General features: G+C 47.7%; 2 protein-coding genes across 3 annotated transcripts in view; one reads left to right on the top strand and one right to left on the bottom strand.

Annotated features, from left to right (window-relative positions):
- DNAJC16 (DnaJ heat shock protein family (Hsp40) member C16) overlaps window positions 1–6,734 on the top strand; it is a 44,162-nt gene extending 37,428 nt beyond the window's left edge. The window contains exons 15-16 of one of the 2 annotated variants that reach the window (XR_011022236.1): window positions 1,078–2,357; window positions 6,314–6,734. Coding sequence is in view for 1 of the 2 variants with exons in the window: in XM_068241766.1 (XP_068097867.1) it covers window positions 1,078–1,468 (391 nt within the window). In the remaining variant the exon portion in view is untranslated. Of the gene's footprint in view, window positions 1–1,077 lie in introns of both variants that reach the window. The other variant, XM_068241766.1, reaches the window with a different exon arrangement.
- A 2,859-nt stretch (window positions 6,735–9,593) lies between these two features.
- Window positions 9,594–20,328, bottom strand: part of AGMAT (agmatinase (putative)) — a 38,870-nt gene continuing 28,135 nt past the window's right edge. The window contains exons 6-7 of the mRNA XM_068242292.1: window positions 16,856–16,880; window positions 9,594–10,126 (exon numbers count right to left, since the gene is read on the bottom strand). Coding sequence (XP_068098393.1) covers window positions 9,594–10,126; window positions 16,856–16,880 — 558 coding nt within the window. The remainder of the gene's footprint in view (window positions 10,127–16,855; window positions 16,881–20,328) is intronic.

The following is a 20,328-nucleotide window of genomic DNA, read 5'->3' as shown; positions in this document are numbered from 1 at the left end:
TGTTATCTGGTGCATTTACTGGCCCCCCATGCCTCCAGTGTCCCCCCTTCCCCTTCTGCACCCGTCTATTCCTCATCCTGTCTTTCTGTGTCCCCTCTGTACCTCTTCCTGTCTTTCTGCACCTCTCTATTCCTCATCCTGTCCTTCTGTGTCCCCTCTGTACCTCTTCCTGTCTTTCTGCACCCCTCTATTCCTCATCCTGTCCTTCTGTGTCCCCTCTGTACCTCTTCCTGTCTTTCTGCACCCCTCTATTCCTCATCCTGTCCTTCTGTGTCCCCTCTGTACCTCTTCCTGTCTTTCTGCACCCCTCTATTCCTCATCCTGTCCTTCTGTGTCCCCTCTGTACCTCTTCCTGTCCTTCTGTGTCCCCTCTGTACCTCTTCCTGTCTTTCTGCACCCCTCTATTCCTCATCCTGTCCTTCTGTGTCCCCTCTGTACCTCTTCCTGTCTTTCTGCACCTCTCTATTCCTCATCCTGTCCTTCTGTGTCCCCTCTGTACCTCTTCCTGTCTTTCTGCACCCCTCTATTCCTCATCCTGTCCTTCTGTGTCCCCTCTGTACCTCTTCCTGTCTTTCTGCACCCCTCTATTCCTCATCCTGTCCTTCTGTGTCCCCTCTGTACCTCTTCCTGTCTTTCTGCACCCCTCTATTCCTCATCCTGTCCTTCTGTGTCCCCTCTGTACCTCTTCCTGTCTTTCTGCACCTCTCTATTCCTCATCCTGTCCTTCTGTGTCCCCTCTGTACCTCTTCCTGTCTTTCTGCACCCCTCTATTCCTCATCCTGTTTTTCTGTATCCCCTCTGTACCTCTTCCTGTCTTTCTGCACCCCTCTATTCCTCATCCTGTTTTTCTGTGTCCCCTCTGTACCTCTTCCTGTCTTTCTGTGCCTCCTCTTGTCATCTTGTGCTTCCTGATCTTTATTTTAAATTCTGTTTGCAGTACCCTGAAATGGGTACAAGAAGTTTTAACCCTCTCTAGTAAATGCAAGGTCTGTAAAACATTCACAAACCTATTTCTTTGTGACCAGTGTTTACTTCTGAGCATATTCCCTCTAACGCCTCCATTGTCCCCCACTTTAGGAGCAGCTCCCTTCACTTCTCCTTCCTAAACCTGGAGAAGCACCGCGAGTGGCTGGAGTACCTCTTGGAATTCGCTCAGGACGCGGCGTCCATCGCCTACCAGTACGACGAGCACTTCCTGGAGCGTGACTACACGGGATATGTCCTGGCCCTGAACGGTCACAAAAAGTACTTCTGTCTCTTTAAGGCCCAGTCCACGCTGGAAGATGAGAAGCTGCTGGACGAGACTGAGCACCTCCCACTCAGCGGGGACACCCTACGTAAAATATCGCTGGGCTCTGGGGCCGGCCACATCAAGAGGAAACTAAATAAGCTGTCGTTGTGGATGGAGCGGCTATTAGAGGGCTCTTTACAGAGGTTCTACATCCCCTCGTGGCCCTCGCTGGACTGACACTAAAGCAGAGGACCGCTAGTCCCTTTTTTAAACTGTGAAAAAAATCAGACGTTTATCCTGCCCTGGGGGGCGTGTACGGCGTTCCCTGAACTCTGCCGGGAGCCAATAGCGACGCACGTTTCGCTGCGTCAGAGGGAAGCGCTCCGCATCAACGCCACCAAACTATGCCACACACTGCCTGCTTGTGTCTTAAGTTCTGTTCAGCTGCATCAGAAAGCTTTAAGCTGCCTCATGAGTCCGCCTACTGGAGGACCCGAGTACTGCACCTCTGTGCAGCTCCAAAAAAAAATGCCCAATCTTTGTTTTTTCCCACTCCATCCTGTAATCTTTCCATCAGAGATCAGCCTAGCCACATTTTTTTAAAGTCCTGATTTTTGAAGATCGGGGGTTCCGAGACGGTACGCCACCCTCCACGCAAGGCAAGTCATCTTACTGTGCTGTACAAATAACCTTTTGCAGGATTTATCCGGCAGATAAATCTCCGGACTAGCAATAAGCCTTGGCGGGATTGCGGAAACACGATGACGGTAGCGCTATTTCATGCACTGCACAAGGTCCACCAGGCCAGCGAAAGAAAAAACATTTATAGAAATGTTAAATATATTGCTGCAGAGTTTATCGATCTAGGAAACCGCGTACAATCATTAAGCCATTTCTAGCGACGCCAGCTCAAACCCCCAGCTGGGTACGCTTTAGGAATCAGAGTAGAAGTTTATAGATGAAAAGAAATATTAGTTGGAGTCCTAAGATAACCCCTTGGAGCGCCACCTGCTGTGTGCTGCCTGTAACGTCGCCCAGCTGCAAGACTTTCATCCGCTCAAGAAATCTTCTGTCCGTTTTTTGTTTTGTATTTCTTCTTACAACTGCAAACTGGAAGTCAACGAAGGTAATTGTAAGATGTTAGCCTTTCAACGTCATTCTGTCAGCGGCAAATGAATGTACCTTTTTGGGGGGGGGGAGGGGGGGTATAAAGGCAGACAGGAAAAAAGTACAAGTGTTTCAGTTGAAATCCAAAATTCATGTCATGCGAGTACTATTTTTTTCTTTTATCTGTTTGGCTCATTGAGATTGCGATTCATTTTGAAGCCTAGCCATGAGAGCTTAGTTGAGTTTTCACCCTAAAAGTTTTATCCAGTATAATCTCGTTATAGTAAACTCCAAGGGACTGTGAAAAGTAGTTTACTATATCATAAATGGCCCAGCATGCCCTGGTACATTCTCTGCTGCACAGGAGCAGCTCTGTCCTCCCATTGGGGGTACAGTACGAGCACTTGTCCTAGAAATGGCCCAGCATGCCCTGGTACATTCTCTGCTGCACAGGAGCAACTCTGTCCTCCCATTGGAGGTACAGTACAAGCACTTGTCCTAGAAATGGCCCAGCATGCCCTGGTACATTCTCTGCTGCACAGGAGCAGCTCTGTCCTCCCATTGGGGGTACAGTACAAGCACTTGTCCTAGAAATGGCCCAGCATGCCCTGGTACATTCTCTGCTGCACAGGAGCAGCTCTGTCCTCCCATTGGGGGTACAGTACAGCACTTGTCCCAGAAATATCCCAGCATGCCCTGGTACATTCTCTGCTGCACAGGAGCAACTCTGTCCTCCCATTGGAGGTACAGCACAAGCACTTGCACATTTGGTGCACTACACGGTTAAGTACACCATAGGGCTGCATGGCCAAGTTTGACAAACTGCTGGTACAGTATCCAGGGCTTCTTAAACATTGCACTCGTGACTGAATAGAGGCAGCCACTCGCTTCCTGTGAGTGGCTCCGATACCTCCGTGGGCGGGACTTTCAGCACGTGTCCTGCAAAACTTTCTGCTCACACTTGAGCCAATCATATAGCCTCTCTTCAAAATGCAGCCAATCATGATAAGCCACTAACATCTATAATGCAAGTGGCTCTTATACCTCCGCAGGCAGGACTTGGCACTCTCCTCTCCACTCTCCTTAGTTTTGCAGCGAGTAGGCCCGTTCTGACCTGCACTACAAGTGAAAGTAGCCTGTACTGCACTCCACACACAGGAGTGTCATTGCTAACAAGGGAAATGATACCTGGAAGTTCATACAATCCTGTGGGAGGACTGTGACGATACTTTTATCAGTGATTGCAAAGTGGAAGTGGTAACACTGCATTCTCTTTTGTTTACGTTCACATTATTCGTCATTTTCCCCAAGCTGCTTATTTGTACAGTACTGTGTATCCAGTGCTGGGGCCATTCTTTTCGTCTCACAAATGTTATCAGGCATCAACTTACCTGCAACCAGCCTGAAGAGAGCAGCAGGCCATGTTTCACACTGACATATGGTGCATGCTCCGCCCACTGACATAAGACGCATGCCCCGCCCACTGACATAAGACGCATGCCCCGCCCACTGTTTACTATATCCAGAGTCACCGTCACGTAGGGGCCAAAAAACATGTTTACTGTATCAGACGTTTACTATACCATATACCACTATACTGTATCAGGGTTTACTATACCAGGAGTTACTCCCATAGACTTATAATAGAGATAGGCCGGGACCTAGAGAGGTAGTTTACTATACCTGAGTTTATTATAACGAGATTATACTGTTTTTGTTTTTTTTCAATGCACAGATTCCTTTTATAGCAGTTTCCATTTTTCAGGCTACGTGAAAGAAAACAAGCAGACTAGATGAATGCATCAATTGTTGTGTCAGTTTTTGGATCTGCTTTGATTACAGTAATTGTTGCGTTGGCTGTCATTAGACTAAGCCCATTTGGAGCGAGAACAAGCGTTATCAGTTTCATTCTGAACTGTCCAAACCATAACGCGTGTTGTAGCGAGAGCTCAAGGAGGGGGACTTCCTACTTTTTCAACAATGGCCCGTTTTATAAGGTCCTTTAGACAACTTAATATCTGTCATGTTCCCCAACAGTCTTTGTACCCCAAGCTGTGCTCCACCTTCAGTCACTGAGCTGCCATTGCGATCACTCCTCCCATCCCGTCACCAGACCCCCAAATAATGTCCCTTGGGGCGCAAAAATGGAGGACGGGAGAATCGTTGCTCTACTTCGACCGCTAGGACAGGAGGATGACTGAAGCAATCGGGAAATTAAGCTTTGCTGGGTTGCTGCAAACATCCAATCAAATGCTGAGAAAAAAAGCAGGATGTTGTCCACACATGACATCATGTTTAAAAGACACCTATGGATATGGAGGCTTGTGTGATTCAGACACTCCTGCAGCCAAATAGACCAGCAGGGCTGCCAGGCAACTGGTATTGCTTAAAAGGAAATAAATATGGCAGCCTCCATATCCCTGTTTCTTCAGGTTCCCTTTATAATGACAACAGAGAGCCTATTTTATGCAGATTATTCGGTTAATCTGACAGATATCTGTAAGACTTCTGTCAGAAATGTCTGATCTGCATGCTTGTTCAGGGTCTATGGCTGAAAGCTATTAGAGACAGGTAGGGATGGAAGTGCCTGGGAGAACTCGCATAGAAGCATGTGATGAGTTTGATCAGCTGATAGATTTGTAAAGCTCTGATTGGCTGGTCCTGATCATGTGTTAAACCAGGAAGTCTTTACAGCAAATCAGAACCCTACAAATCTATCAGCTGATCGAACGGAACACGTGCTTCTCTGTGAATTCTCCTAAGCATTGCCATCCCTAGAGGCAGATGATCAGCGGGACAGTAATGGTGGGCATACATGGTGCGGTCCGGTGGCTCGATTGCGGCGGAATAGATTACCACTCGTCCCCGTCGGCGCCGCTTATCTTCCGTTCGATTCCCTGCCATTGTCCGCGGGCGGGAATCGAGCGGGGAATCGATTCATTCGTGATCGGACCTGTCGGATATTATCAAACGAGCCCATCAGCGGCTCGATTGATAAGAAAGAAACGCACTGTGTATGCCCACCATTAGGCAAATAACATTGAGTGAAAGGTAATAGATATGGCAGCCTCCTCGTCCCTTTCAGTTCAATTAACCTTTGAATCTGGTTTCATGGGCCAAACTTACCCCATCCCCCCCCCCCACACACACACACACACACACACACACACCTTAATGTTCATGTTATTCAGTTAACGGTGTCTGGTCAAGTTTTGAATGACCATTTTTATGATAAAACGTTTAATGAAATGCCTGACAGCTCATCATCTGTCAGCAGAGCTGCAGTTAGCAACAAGATCCCCCTCTTCACTTGGCTTCTTCCACTTGGTGAGACTTCTAACTGCCATTACTTCTCTGTGCACAGCTATTGGGGACGAGGACAGGGGTCCCCCTCTTTACTTTGGCCTCTGTTTACAAATAAATAATGTCATGGATTTGAAATCTTCTCCTTTAGCACCATATTACAATTACTTGAAAGGTAAAGGCCCACCATTGCAAAAGAGTATTAAATTCAGACGTATAAATGTACATTTCTCCTAGAGTAAAATGCACTATATATTACTTTTTTACTAGTGAATATCTGACAGGTTTTGGACTAGTCCATCTCCTCATAGGGGATTTTGTGGGTTTTCCTCATTGCAGTTGCTCAGTCCAGCTGCCAGAACAGTGTGCAATCGAGTAGGGAAGCTGGCTGACATCTTTGCATGGAGCTTTCCCAGGGAGTGATGTTGTAAATAATAAGATAATACTGAAAATCCCTCATGAGGTAACGGACTAGTCCAAAATGTCAGATCTGTCAGCTTTTTACTAGCTATTGCAAGTGACAGCAACATAGGAAAAAGGTAATTTATAGAGCATTTTATGCCAGGAGAAAATGACATTTTATGTGTATGGGTTTAAAATGTTACATTTTTTTGCGATAGTTGTCCTTTAAGAATAATGGTTTAAGCTGCTGTTATTTTGTCTCCATCTCAGAAGTGGATATACATGAAATGACAGGAAAGCCATTAGGGATATGTAAGTATTTGAAATTGTCTGTTTGAATTTATGCAGAATCCTGGCACAGCCTTCTTTTATTAGCTCCTCCCCCTCTTCCCCGCACACTGATACAGTTCACCTGCCTCCCCCCCCCCCCCCCCCCACCCTTGCTGATATCTGTCCCATAACTGGTGACCTAAATAAAGACAAACACTAGAAATTCGTTAAAACCTCCTCATATTATGTCTGGAAGAAGAGTTTGCACTTTTTTTTTGTAGGAAAGGGGGGAAAAGAGACAAGAATAACTTATTTTAATTAGTTTTTTTATATTATTTAACTTATACGGTCATTTGTATTTTTCGTTGGTTTTAAGATAATTATTGCATTGAACTCTGAAATAAACTATTTTACCGTGTGACGTATGGTTCACTGTCTTATGTTGGGCACTGGGTCGCGAGGGTCAATGAGATGCAAATAAAAAGTTGATGCGGGATTATGCAAATTTTCTATGCGAATGTATGCAGCTTGAAAACAAACCAATCAATTCCTGCTGACCAATCGAATTTTATCTCAGCAGGATTTGATTGGTTCATTTTCAAGCTGCATGCATTTGCATTCAAAATCTGCATAATGCTGCATCAAAATGATTTGCATTTTATTGTCCATTCTTAGGCACTGGGTGGAACCCTGAGGCCGGGAGTGCACTTAAAGAGACTCTGTAACAAAAATGTCATCCTGTTTTCTACCATCCTACAAGTTCTTAAAGAGAATCTGTATTGTTAAAATCGCACAAAAGTAAACATACCAGTGTGTTAGGGGACATCTCCTATTACCCTCTGTCACAATTTCGCCGCTCCCCACCGCATTAAAAGTGGTTAAAAACAGTTTTCAAAAGTTTGTTTATAAACAAACAAAATGGCCACCTAAACAGGAAGTAGGTTGATGTACAGTATGTGCACACATAGAAAATACATCCATACACAAGCAGGCTGTATACAGCATTCATTTTGAATCTCAAGAGATCATTTGTGTGTTTCTTTCCCCCTGTTCTCATGCACTGAAGTTTCAGGCTGCTCGTTTCTTCCTGCAAACAGCTTTGCCCTTGTCTGAATTTCCTCAGTATGTGAAAGCCCAGCCAGCTCAGAGGACGATTTATCCAGCTTGTAAAAGATAAGAGATAAGAGAGAAGCTGCTCTAATCCTAAATAATACACAGGCAGTGTGCAGAGAGGGGTCTGGAAGGGGGAGTTCATAGCAGAACCACAACACTGAAGAACTTGGCAGCCTTCCAGACACAGGCCGACAAGTCTGACAGGGGAAATATACATTGATTTATTACAGAGACTGTGATGGCAGAAAGTGCTGCAGTAAGCCAGAACACATGAGAATAGCTTTTGGAACTTGTAGGATGATAAAAAAACAGGATGCAATTTTTGTTACGGAGTCTCTTTAAACCTATTCTAATGTGCTCTGGCTTACTGCAGCACTTTCTACTATCACCGTCTCTGTAATAAATCAATTTACCTTTCCCGTCTGACTTGTCACCCTGTGTCTGGAAGGCTGCCAACTCTTCAATGTTGATCTGCTATGCACACCCCCCCAGGCCCCTCTATGCACACTCCCGTGTGTGTGTGTGTGTGTTATTTACATTAACCAGCTTTTCTCTGCTCTCATCTTTTACAAGCTGGATAAATCCTCTGTTGTGAAAGGAGTCACATACTGAGGAATTACAGACACCGGGCAGAGCTGTCTGCAGGAGGAAACAATCAGCCTGTAACTCTTCAGTGGAAGATAGCTGCAGGGGGAAAGAAACACACAAATGATCTCTTGAGATTCAAAAGGAAGGCTGTATACAGCCTGCTTGTGTATGGATGTATTTTCTATGTGTGGACATACTGTACATCAACCTACTTCCTGTTTTGGTGGCCATTTTGTTTGTTTATAAACAAACTTTTTAAAACTGTTTTTGACTACTTTTAATGCGGCGGGGAGCGGCGATATTGTGACAGAGGGTAATAAGAGATGTCCCCTAACGCACTGGTATGTTTACTTTTGTGCGATTTTAACAATACAGATTCTCTTTAATAGGGTGTTGTGTTGCTGCGCATACAAAATCGCATATGATGCAAGTGTATGGGCCACATCGAAATCACAGCGATTCCCGATATAATTTTATCTGCGTTTTTAATATCTCGCAGCAGTTTCCATTTCTCTGCATTAGATTCACATATGATGATTTCTTGTGGAGCCACAAAGGTTTGCTTTTGTATAGGTTGTAAGGAAAAAATATTTTAGTAATGTACAGTAGAGTCTCGGTTATCCGGCACCGACAGGGATCAGCTAATGCCAGATAATTGTGCTTTCTAGTTCCTTGAGACTCAATGTAAAAAATACAACCAAATTATAGAGCAATTATCACACCTGATAATAGTAACTTTACTGCCCATATTTGGGAGTTCTCAGATCAGCTGAAACACTTGAGAAAGCTTTACTGACTCACGCTATGGAAGAAGGAACAAGAAAACGACTATAGAGCAGAGAGTCAGAGCATCACACAACACTGATAAAAAAAAAAATGGGATGCAGGTCTACAACCTAATATTATCCAACTGAAAAACTCACAAAGGCAAAGAGGACCTCAATAATTTGTAAGCAAGTGAACAACCTGATTCTAAAATTAAAACACAGTGTCCAGTATACGCTGAATCACATGAATAGGCATGATCTGGTAATATCACAATACTCTCAAATAATGGCACAAATCAATATAATGTGCATCTAAATCTGAATGTGGGTAGTAAGAAGTCATCAAAAATGTGTATGGTTCCTGTAACAAAAATTGTTCAAAACTTACTGTCAATGATATAATGCACTGTGGCCAGTCCCTAATTTAGTTACATAATCGCTCTTAAATGATACCTGAATCAAGTGGTAAATAGAAAGCTGAGACTATATTAGTGTGTGGGGGGGGATGTGCAGACTCTTACTGCACCTCCCCTGTGCCAGCATCCCCCTCTGCTTCTCTAAAAGCCTCTATTTGGGTCCCGTAAGTCGGCCCGATTGGTGCCCTTTGACCTGGACATATATGGCTGCACATGCTCAGTATGTCAGGTACTCGTCTTGTGACCGCCCCCCCTTCTCTTCCGATGTGCACGAGCGGGAAGCACGGTCATAAGTTGCTGACCTGACATACTGCAGCAAATGAGTCCAAGAGGAGGTTGCCTGGTGGCCCTGCCCAGGAAAGCCAACTAGTTTAGCTGAAAGCTTTCTCTAGACTTCTATCTAGGTGGCTCTCCTGAGTAGGGCTGCCAGGCGCTCTCTTCTCTGTCTCCTTTGGTCTGGGTAGGGCCGCCAGGCGCTCTCTTCTTGGTCTCCTTCTGTCTGGGTAGAGCCGCCAGGCGCATTCTTCTCAGCCTCCTTTGGTCTGGGTAGGGCCGCCAGGCGCTCTCCTCTCGGTCTCCTTCGGTCTGGGTAGGGCCGCCAGGCGCTCTCCTCTCAGTCTCCTTCGGTCTGGGTAGGGCCGCCAGGCACTCGCCCCTCGGTCTCCTCCAGGCTGGGTAGGGCCGCCAGGCGCTCTCCTCTCGGTCTCCTTCAGTCTGGGTAGGGCCGCCAGGCACTCGCCTCTCGGTCTCCTCCAGTCTGGGTAGGGCCGCCAGACGCTCTCCTCTCGGTCTCCTTCGGTCTGGGTAGGGCCGCCAGGCGCTCTCCTCTCGGTCTCCTTCGGTCTGGGTAGGGCCGCCAGGCGCTCTCCTCTCGGTCTCCTTCAGTCTGGGTAGGGCCGCCAGGCGCTCTCCTCTCAGTCTCCTTCGGTCTGGGTAGGGCCGCCAGGCGCTCTCCTCTCAGCCTCCTTTGGTCTGGGTAGGGCCGCCAGGCGCTCTCCTCTCGGTCTCCTTCGGTCTGGGTAGGGCTGCCAGGTGCTCTCCTCTCTGTCTCCTTTAGTCTGGGTAGGGCCGCCAGGCGCTCTCCTCTCGGTCTCCTTCAGTCTGGGTAGGGCCGCCAGGCGCTCTCCTCTCGGTCTCCTTCAGTCTGGGTAGGGCCGCCAGGCGCTCTCCTCTCGGTCTCCTTCAGTCTGGGTAGGGCCGCCAGGCTCTTTCCTTCGGTCTGGGTAGGGCCGCCAGGCGCTCTCCTCTTGGTCTCCTTCGGTCCGGGTAGGGCCGCCAGGCGCTCTCCTCTCGGTCTCCTTCGGTCCGGGTAGGGCCGCCAGGTGCTCTCCTATCGGTCTCCTTCAGTCTGGGTAGGGCCGCCAGGCACTCTCCTCTAGGTCTCCTTCAGTCTGGGTAGGGCAGCCAGGTGCTCTCCTCTCTGTCTCCTTTGGTCTGGGTAGGGCCGCCAGGCACCTTCCTCTCTGTCTCCTTTGGTCTGGGTAGGGCAGCTAGGCACCCTCCTCTCTGTCTCCTTCAGTCTGGGTAGGGCCGCCAGGCACTCTCCTCTAGGTCTCCTTCAGTCTGGGTAGGGCAGCCAGGTGCTCTCCTCTCTGTCTCCTTCAGTCTGGGTAGAGCCGCCAGGCGCATTCTTCTCAGCCTCCTTTGGTCTGGGTAGGGCCGCCAGGCGGTCTCCTCTCGGTCTCCTTCGGCCTGGGTAGGGCCGCCAGGCACTCGCCCCTCGGTCTCCTCCAGTCTGGGTAGGGCCGCCAGGCACTTGCCCCTCGGTCTCCTCCAGTCTGGGTAGGGCCGCCAGGCGCTCTCCTCTCCGTCTCCTTTGGTCTGGGTAGGGCCGCCAGGCGCTCTCCTCTCAGCCTCCTTCGGTCTGGGTAGGGCCGCCAGGCGCTCTCCTCTCAGCCTCCTTCGGTCTGGGTAGGGCTGCCAGGTGCTCTCCTCTCTGTCTCCTTTAGTCTGGGTAGGGCCGCCAGGCACTCTCCCCTCGGTCTCGTTCAGTCTGGGTAGGGCCGCTAGGCGCTCTCCTCTCGGTCTCCTTCAGTCTGGGTAGGGCCGCCAGGCGCTCTCCTCTTGGTCTCCTTCAGTCTGGGTAGGGCCGCCAGGCGCTCTCCTTCGGTCTGGGTAGGGCCGCCAGGCGCTCTCCTCTCGGTCTCCTTCGGTCCGGGTAGGGCCGCCAGGCGCTCTCCTCTCGGTCTCCTTCGGTCCTGGTAGGGCCGCCAGGTGCTCTCCTATCGGTCTCCTTCAGTCTGGGTAGGGCCGCCAGGCGCTCTCCTCTCGGTCTCCTTCAGTCTGGGTAGGGCCGCCAGGCGCTCTCCTCTCGGTCTCCTTCAGTCTGGGTAGGGTCGCCAGGCGCTCTCTTCTCGGTCTCCTTCAGTCTGGGTAGGGCTGCCAGGCACTCTCCTCTCGGTCTCCTTCAGTCTGGGTAGGGCAGCCAGGCGCTCTCCTCTCGGTCTCCTTCAGTCTGGGTAGGGCAGCCAGGCGCTCTCCTCTCGGTCTCCTTCGGTCTGGGTAGGGCCGCCAGGCGCTCTCCTCTGTCTCCTTCGGTCTGGGTAGGGCCGCCAGGCGCTCTCCTCTCGGTCTCCTCCAGTCTGGGTAGGGCCGCCAGGCACTAGCCTCTCGGTCTCCTTCAGTCTGGGTAGGGCCGCCAGGCGCTCTCCTCTCGGTCTCCTTCAGTCTGGGTTGGGCAGCCAGGCGCTCTCTTCTCAGTCTTCTTTGGTAAGTAGTCTGTCTTCACTCTTGCAGCATATGGACTCTCTTTATTTCTGTATGGGCAGTGTTTCTGTACACTCGGTCTTTTATCGCCTTCACCGTTGATTTCAGATTCAGGTTATTGATTTTATTTATTTTTGGTTGGTGTCACTGTGATGTGTGGGATGTGCCACCTATATATGTAGCAATAGCAATTTTATTTTTTCTTGCTGTAGTTGCTCTGATGCATGATTGCACTTACATTGAATACATATATCTATATGCACTTTCATTTTTGGTACTGGGGCCATAAAAAATGTTGGAGACTTCTTGGTTACACATTTATTTAATTGCACCTTAAAGAGAATCTGTATTGTTAAAATCGCACAAAAGTAAACATACCAGTGCTTTAGGGGACATCTTCTATTTCCCTCTGTCACAATTTCGCCGCTCCTCGCCGCATTAAAAGTGGTTAAAAACAGTTTTAAAAAGTTTGTTTATAAACAAACAAAATGGCCACCAAAACAGGAAGTAGGCTGATGTACTGTATGTCCACACAAAGAAAATACATCCATACACAAGCAGGCTGTATACAGCCTTCCTTTTGAATCTCAAGAGATCATTTGTGTGTTTCTTTCCCCCTTCTGCTCTCATGCACTGAAGTTTCAGGCTGCTTGTTTCTTCCTGCAAACAGCTTTGCCCTTGTCTGTAATTCCTCAGTATGTGAAAGCCCAGCCAGCTCAGAGGACGATTTATCCAGCTTGTAAAAGATAAGAGAGAAGAGAGAAGCTGCCCTAATCTAAATAATACACAGGCAGTGTGCATATAGGGGCCTGGAAGGGGGAGTTCATAGCAGAACCACAACACTGAAGAACTTGGCAGCCTTCCAGACACAGGCTGACAAGTCTGACAGGGGAAAGATACATTGATTTATTACAGAGACTGTGATAGCAGAAAGTGCTGCAGTAAGCCAGAACACATTAGAATAGCTTTTGGAACTTGTAGGATGATAAAAAACAGGATGCAATTTTTGTTACGGAGTCTCTTTAACCTCCTGAGCGGTATGGATGAGCTCAGCTCGTCCATCACCGCCGGAGGCTGCCGCTCAGGCCCTGCTGGGCCGATTTTCTTCAAATAAAAAGCAGCACACGCAGCCGGCACTTTGCCAGCCGCGTGTGCTGCCTGATCGCCGCCGCTCTGCGGCGATCCGCCGCGAGCAGCGGCGAAAGAGGGTCCCCCCAGCCGCCTGAGCCCAGCGTAGCCGGAACAAAAAGTTCCGGCCAGCGCTAAGGGCTGGATCGGAGGCGGCTGACGTCAGGACGTCGGCTGACGTCCATGACGTCACTCCGCTCGTCGCTATGGCGACGATCTAAGCAAAACAAGGAAGGCCGCTCATTGCGGCCTTCCTTGTTTATTCTGGGCGTCGGAGGCGATCGGAAGAACGCCTCCGGAGCGCCCTCTAGTGGGCTTTCATGCAGCCAATAGTTTTTTTTTAATTAAAAAAAAACCCCTCCCGCAGCCTCCCTGGCGATCTCAATAGAACGCCGGGGAGGTTAAAGAGACACTGAAGCGAAAAAAAAATATGATGATATTATGATTTGTATGTGTAGTACAGCTAAGAAATAAAACATTAAGATCAGATACATCAGTCTAATTGTTTCCAGTACAGGAAGAGTTGAGAAACTCCAGTTGTTATCTCTATGCAAACAAGCCATTAAGCTCTCCGACTAAGTTAGTCGTGGAGAGGGCTGTTATCTGACTTTTATTATCTCAACTGTTCCTGGACTATTTACTTTTCCTCTGCTAGAGGAGAGGTCATTACTTCACAGACTGCTCTGAAAGAATCCATTTTGAATGCTGAGTGTTGTGTAATGTGCACATATTATAGAATAATGTAATGTTAGAAAAAACACTATATACCTGAAAATAAAAGTATGAGAATATTTTCTTTGCTGCTAATCTTCTAGATATTATTCATAGTACACAACGAATTCATTATATCATATTTTATTTTTTTTCGCTTCAGTGTCTCTTTAAATTGATTTCTGAGATTACATTACTAGATCATGCATATTCATGGGATTTGGCGCCATCTGCTGGCTCTACTTAACATTGTTTTTACAATTTTACAATTTTTACAATTGTTGTTTGGACTCAGGTTGTTCAAATAAAGAATGTTCTAATCAGTATAGCTTATGTCGATGGTTCCTGTGATTGTAACAACCCCAGGCTCCTCTAAAGGACAAAAGGAGACTAGGAGCCAATGGTGCAGAATCGTGTAAGATTCGGAAGAGCAAATTGCAAAGGATGTGTATACTCACAAAGGTGGGTTGCAAATCCTTGCAACCACCATCAGAGCAGGCAGGAAATGAACCGTCCTTGCTCGGTTTCCCGATTCTGTGACAGGAACTAGCCGGTCGCACTCCAATTGTTCTTTAGGACAACTAAAAAATTATCCCCTCTAAAGAGGTATGACAAGACACTTAAAGGGAACCTAAACTGAGATGGATATTAATTTTTCCTCTTAAAATAATACCAGTTGCCTGACTCTCCTGCTGATCCTGTGTCTCTAATACTTTTAGCCACACCCCTGAACAAGCATGCAGATCAGGTGCTCTGACTGAAGTCAGACAGGATTAGCTGTATGCTTGTTTCAGGTGTGTGATTCAGCCACTACTGCAGCCAAATAGTTCAGCAGGACGCCAGGCAACTGGTATTTTTTAAAAAGAAACATCCATATCCCTCTCAGTTAAGGTTCCTTTTAAAGCAGAACTGAAATAATAAAAAAAAAACTAAGTGTTTCACTTACCTGGGCTTCTGCCAGTCCTGTGCAGCCTTCCTGCCCCGCGCCGGTCCTCCACGATCCTCTGTTCTCCCGCCACCAGCTGCTTTCGGTTCGGAGGATTCGGTAACTGCGCCTGCACTCCCTGAGCCACACGTATCTATCTACGCAATAGCAGGATGCTAGAAAGATACACGGGGCGCGCAGACGCAGTTGCAGAGTCCTCCGAACCGAAAGCAGCTGGTGGCGGGAGAACAGAGGATTGTGGAGGGACCCGGCGCGGGGCAGGAAGGCTGCACAGGGCTGGCAGAAGCCCCAGGTAAGTGAAACCCTTTTTTTTTTTTTTATTATTTCAGTTCCGCTTTAAAACTGGTGGGGGCGTCCAATGTATAAAAGATAGGCTAATATAGGGTGACCAGGCGTCCACTTTTGCCCGGATTGGTCCACTTTTTCCGACCTGTCCGGGGCGTCCTGGCGGGTTTTAGAAATGTCCGGGTAGTGAAGAGCCGTTTGGGAGGCGAACAGCCAAGCCAGAAGAGCCGACGCTTTCTAAAGAGCTGGAATTCCCATCACTAGACTGAGACTCAGTCTAGCGATGGGAATTCCGGCTCTTTAAGCATCGGCTCTTCTGGCTCGGCTCCCAAAGAGCCCGCTCGTTCCAAACGGCTCTTCGGCAATCAATCCCTGCTGCTCTGCTCCGCCTCCGCCCCCATCCACTGAGAGCAAATTGCAGAGCAGAGGTGCGGTGGCGAGGGGCGGAGTTTAGGCTAGGGCCTGAGTTCAGTGAAGTCACGCTGGTGCTGTGTGGCCTGTGGGAGCAGTAATTATAGCTGCGACATAGACGTAGTAGTGCAGAGAGAGTGCAGACTGCAGAGGGCGAGAGGCCAGCGTTCAGAGCAGAGAGAGAGCGACACAGAGCAGACAGGGAGCGGCAGTGCAGACTAGTGCACACAGGCCAGGGATCAGAGCATAAGAGCAGAGAGCGACGCAGACAGGGAGCAGTGCAGACTGCAGAGCAGACAGACAGGCCAGGGATCAGAGCAGAGAGAGAGCAGCAGTGGCAGTGCAGACAGGCCAGGGATCAGAGCAGAGAGAGAGAGCAGCAGTGGCAGTGCAGACAGGCCAGGGATCAGAGCAGAGAGAGAGCAGCAGTGGCAGTGCAGACTAGTGCAGACAGGCCAGGGATCAGAGCAAAGAGCGACACAGACAGGGAGCAGTGCAGACTGCAGAGCAGACAGACAGGCCAGGGATCAGAGCAGAGAGCGGAGCAGTATAGCAGGAAAATGCTAAAGCGTAAGTGCAGCTTCACCGATGAACTGCAAAGAGGCTAATAAGCTGTTAATCTTATAAATAGAGATGTAATCTTCCCTCTTTTGAAAAATTTGGACCAGTCTATTAAACAAAGGTCTTTTATTTGAGCACATAAAACTAGCCACTGGTTTCGTGGTGCTTGCCTGCTTCTTCAGGTCAGGGAAAAAACAGGTACCTTAACATCTATCTCACGCATGAGCAGTATGGTGTGGCCCGTCTTCAGTAGCAGTCGGGCTCCCAAAGCTCTGTCAGAGACTGCTAACGGCTGCTAAAACATTAATGTGCACCTTAAAGGACAACTGTAGTGAGATGACATGGAGGCTGCCATATTTATTTTCTGTTAAACAATACCAGTTGCCTGGCAGCACTGCTGATCTATTTGAAGTGTGACTGGATGCAATTCCGACTCTACTGCAGCCAGTCAGATTCAGGGTCTATGGCTAAAAGTATTAGAGGCAGGGGAACAGCAGGACAGCCAGGCCACTGGTATTGATTAAAATGAAATAAATATGGCAGCCTCCGTATCCCTGTCCTTACAGTTGTCCTTTACCATGAACTTGTCACATGAGAAATGAGAAGGGTCACATTGATTTTAAAAGGAACCTGAGGTGAGAGACATATGGATGAAACTAATCAGGCAGCTTCCATATGTCTCTGACCTCAGGTTCCATCTCTAAAGTCTATCTTGTAGGGAAAAGGAAGGGAAGAAGCTGCTTCCTTCCTTTCTGTAGTTCTGCCTGTTCCTTTTTGGGGAGTGTGAATATTCCATTGTTGGTGGATCGCCACCTGCTGTTCAGCTTTGGTTATGACTAGTAGGTTTTCACTTTCGGCAGTACACACAGCATCTCGAATAACAGGTTGGCTGCAGTCAAGGCGGTGTTACCTGCAACAAGAACCAGAGTAAAGAGCTTGAGAAGGAGAGAATGAACTTCATAGCGGCTTATACTGCTACTTCCTCCCCCCCCCCTCCCCCATCAATACTACATGCAGATAAAAAGCACAAGAATGCCCAAAAATACAGTATTTAGTGAGTAGCAGTCACATGACCACTGCCAATGCTTCAGTGTTGTCTTCCTCACCTCTCTTGTTCAGGTTCATTGTATTCTGGGAGCAGGAGGTGTGGCCAAACTGCTACTCACCACCCCATTCAATCAATTGCCTTGGTTTGCAGGGAAAGGGGGGAGGCAATACTTGGCTTGGATGACAGAGGGGTAAGAAGGTGGTGCAGAGGGACATGGTTTGGTTAGTGGTTTGGAGGGGGGGGGGGGGGTTGGAAGGTACTTGGTTTGGATAGGAGGGAGGAGGCACTTGGTTTCGATGGTGGAGAGGAGGGACTTGGTTTGGATGGCAGGGAGGGGGGACTTGGTTTGGATGGCGGGGAGGGGGGACTTGGTTTGGATGGTGGGGAGGAGGCACTTGGTTTGGATGGCGGGGAGGGGGGACTTGGTTTGGTTAGTGGTTTGGAAGGCACTTGGTTTGGATGGTGGGGAGGAGGCACTTGGTTTGGATGGCGGGGAGGGGGGACTTGGTTTGGTTAGTGGTTTGGGGGGTTGGAAGGCACTTGGTTTGGATGGTGGGGAGGAGAAGGGATGGTGCTAATCTACAGGGTGGGCCATTTATATGGATACACCTTAATAAAATAGGAATGGTTTGTGATATTAACTTCCTGCTTGTGGCTTATTAGTGAGGGGGAAAACTTTTCAAGATGGGTGGTGACCATGGCGGCCATTTTGATGTCTGCCATTTTGAATCCAACTATTGTTTTTTCAATAGGAAGAGGGTCATGTGACACATCAAACTTATTGGGAATTTCACAAGAAAAACAATGGTGTGCTTGGTTTTAACGTAACTTTATTCTTTCATGAGTTATTTACAAGTTTCTGACCACTTATAAAATGTGTTCAATGTGCTGTCCATTGTGTTGGATTGTCAATGCAACCCTCTTCTCCCACTCTTCACACACTGATAGCAACACCGCAGGAGAAATGCGTGTAAAAACCAATAAAAGATAATAAATATAACTCAAAGGATTTTTTTGAACCAAAAACTGTAAAAAGTCTGCTCAGCCGTAAAATACCCAAGCAGCACTCCAAACTTCAGCTACTCAGATCAGTCCATCCCACCCAAGGTGACTATACCACGTAATCCAGTACCACTGCAGTAGAGAAGGAGCTGCTGATTGAAAAATGTGCCAGACCCAGCCCTTTGCAGTCAAGAACTTACATAGACTACACCTGCTGCTCTCCTAACTAACCCTTGACCACTCATATGACCCCTGAAACCTGATAGGACACCTGTAACACTTTCCCCAGAAACCTGTGTGTCTGCTACTGGTCACAGAAACTGACCTAACCTGCTCACTAAACACCCTCATCAGTGTCCGTGCTCCGTTACATAATAGTTGCACCTAGCTGACAAAATCTGTTTACAGTGTTAGAAAAAAGCTCTCTTCTGGCTGGAAATTGTACTGGGTAAAGTCAATGGGAACTTACAAAAAAGAAAAAACATCAGCCAGATACTTACCTAAGGAGATTGAAGGCTCTGGGTCCAATATAACCTTCCCACTCCACTCACAGAAGGATCTCTAGTTCCAGCGCTGGCTCCCCCGGTAGCAGTATTCAGCCAAATTGGTCAAATACTTCTTTCCCTCACCAAAAGCGGCTTCGGAAACCTTTGGGAGCCTGAGTGCTCCAAAAAAAGGCGGCTCTGCACTGCGCCTGCGCGAGCGCCCTCTCTTACACGCCTGCGCGGGCGTCCTCTCTTACACACCTGCGCGAGTGCCCTCTCTTACACACCTGCGTGAGCGCCTTCTCTCACACGCTCGCGTGTGGGGGGGGGGGTTTGGGAGGGAGCCTCCTGTCTCAGGAGCACTCGGCTCCCGAAGACTTCTGACGTTCCCCGCAGTGGGGGATGCAAAAAGGGGAGCTACCACTCCAACGAGGGGATCGAGAGAGGAGAGGGAAGACTCATTAGGACCCAGAGCCTTCCGTTTCCTTAGGTAAGTACCTGGCAGAATTTTTTTTTTACTTTAAGGCCATTAGGTTTGATTCACAAAGGTTATTTATTTTTCACCTTAACTGTAAGGAGTGATAATTCATGAGATACATAGATAAGGAGAGCTAAACCATGAGTTATGCCAAATAAGGAGAGCTAAACCATGAGTTATGTCAAATAAGGAGAACTAAACCATGAGTTATGTCAAATTAGGAGAGCTAAACTATGAGTTATGTCAAATAAGGAGAGCTAAACCATGAGTTATGTCAAATAAGGAAAACTAAACCATGAGCTATGGCAAATAAGGAGAGCTAAACCATGAGTTATGTCAAATAAGGATAGCTAAACCATGAGTTATGTCAAATAAGGAGTGCTAAACCCTGAGTTATGTCAAATAAGAAGAGCTAAACCATGAGTTATGTCAAATAAGGAGAGCTAAACCATGAGTGATGTCAAATAAGGAGAGCTAAACAATGAGTGATGTCAAATAAGAAGAGCTAAACCATGCGTTATGTCAGATAAGGAGTGCTAAACCATGAATTATATAAAATAAGGAGAGCTAAACCCTGAGTTATGTCAAATAAGGTGTGCTAAACCATGAGTTATGTCAAATAAGGAGAGCTAAACCATGAGATAAGTTAAATAAGGAGAGGTAAATCATGCATTACCGTAAGTCATTTAAGGAGAGATAAATTGTGAGTTAATAAATAAGGTGAGGTAATTTAACAACAAAGCTTTGTGAATCAGGCCCATTGACTTTAAAGGGCTCTGCCTCTGACACAAAAAGACCTGGGTTCGAATCTTGACTCTTCCTGTTCAGAAAGCCAGTATCTATTCAGTAAGGAGCCCTTAGGCAAGACTCCCTAACACTGCAACTGCCTACTGAGCGTGCCCTTGTGGCTGCAGCTCAAGCATTTTGGGTCCTCCAGGAGAAAAGCGAAATATAAATGTTATTTGTTTTGTCTCTTCAGCAGCTATCTTAGCTCGTCGCTCTACCTATTGATGCACAGAAATGACTCCTATGTTTAATTACGCCTCGTGATTCGCAATTGCGCATCAGAATTGTAATGTGAAATTTCAGGGGAAAAAAGCATCATTGAATTTTGGTAGCAGCAGCATGTATGGGGGCATTGCTATTCACCGCCAAAGTCAGCACCTAAAGCGGAATATAACCCGGCATTTCAACTTTGCTCTAAAACATTATTTACAGCATATTATGTGCAACCAGCATTTTTTTTTTACTAGACCAGCATTGGAAGGGTTACACAGGGCTTTAAAGTTCCGTGGAGCAGGGCCGGTTCAAGTAACAATTGAGCCCTAGGGCAAAATTAGTCTGGGGGCCCCCCAACAGACACCCCCGGG

The sequence above is a fragment of the Hyperolius riggenbachi genome, chromosome 6 (genome assembly GCF_040937935.1).
Source record: "Hyperolius riggenbachi isolate aHypRig1 chromosome 6, aHypRig1.pri, whole genome shotgun sequence".
NCBI classification, from domain to species: Eukaryota; Metazoa; Chordata; class Amphibia; order Anura; family Hyperoliidae; genus Hyperolius; species Hyperolius riggenbachi.
The sequence above is the reverse complement of the archived record's forward strand: the minus strand, read 5'-3'. Positions and strand labels throughout refer to the sequence as shown.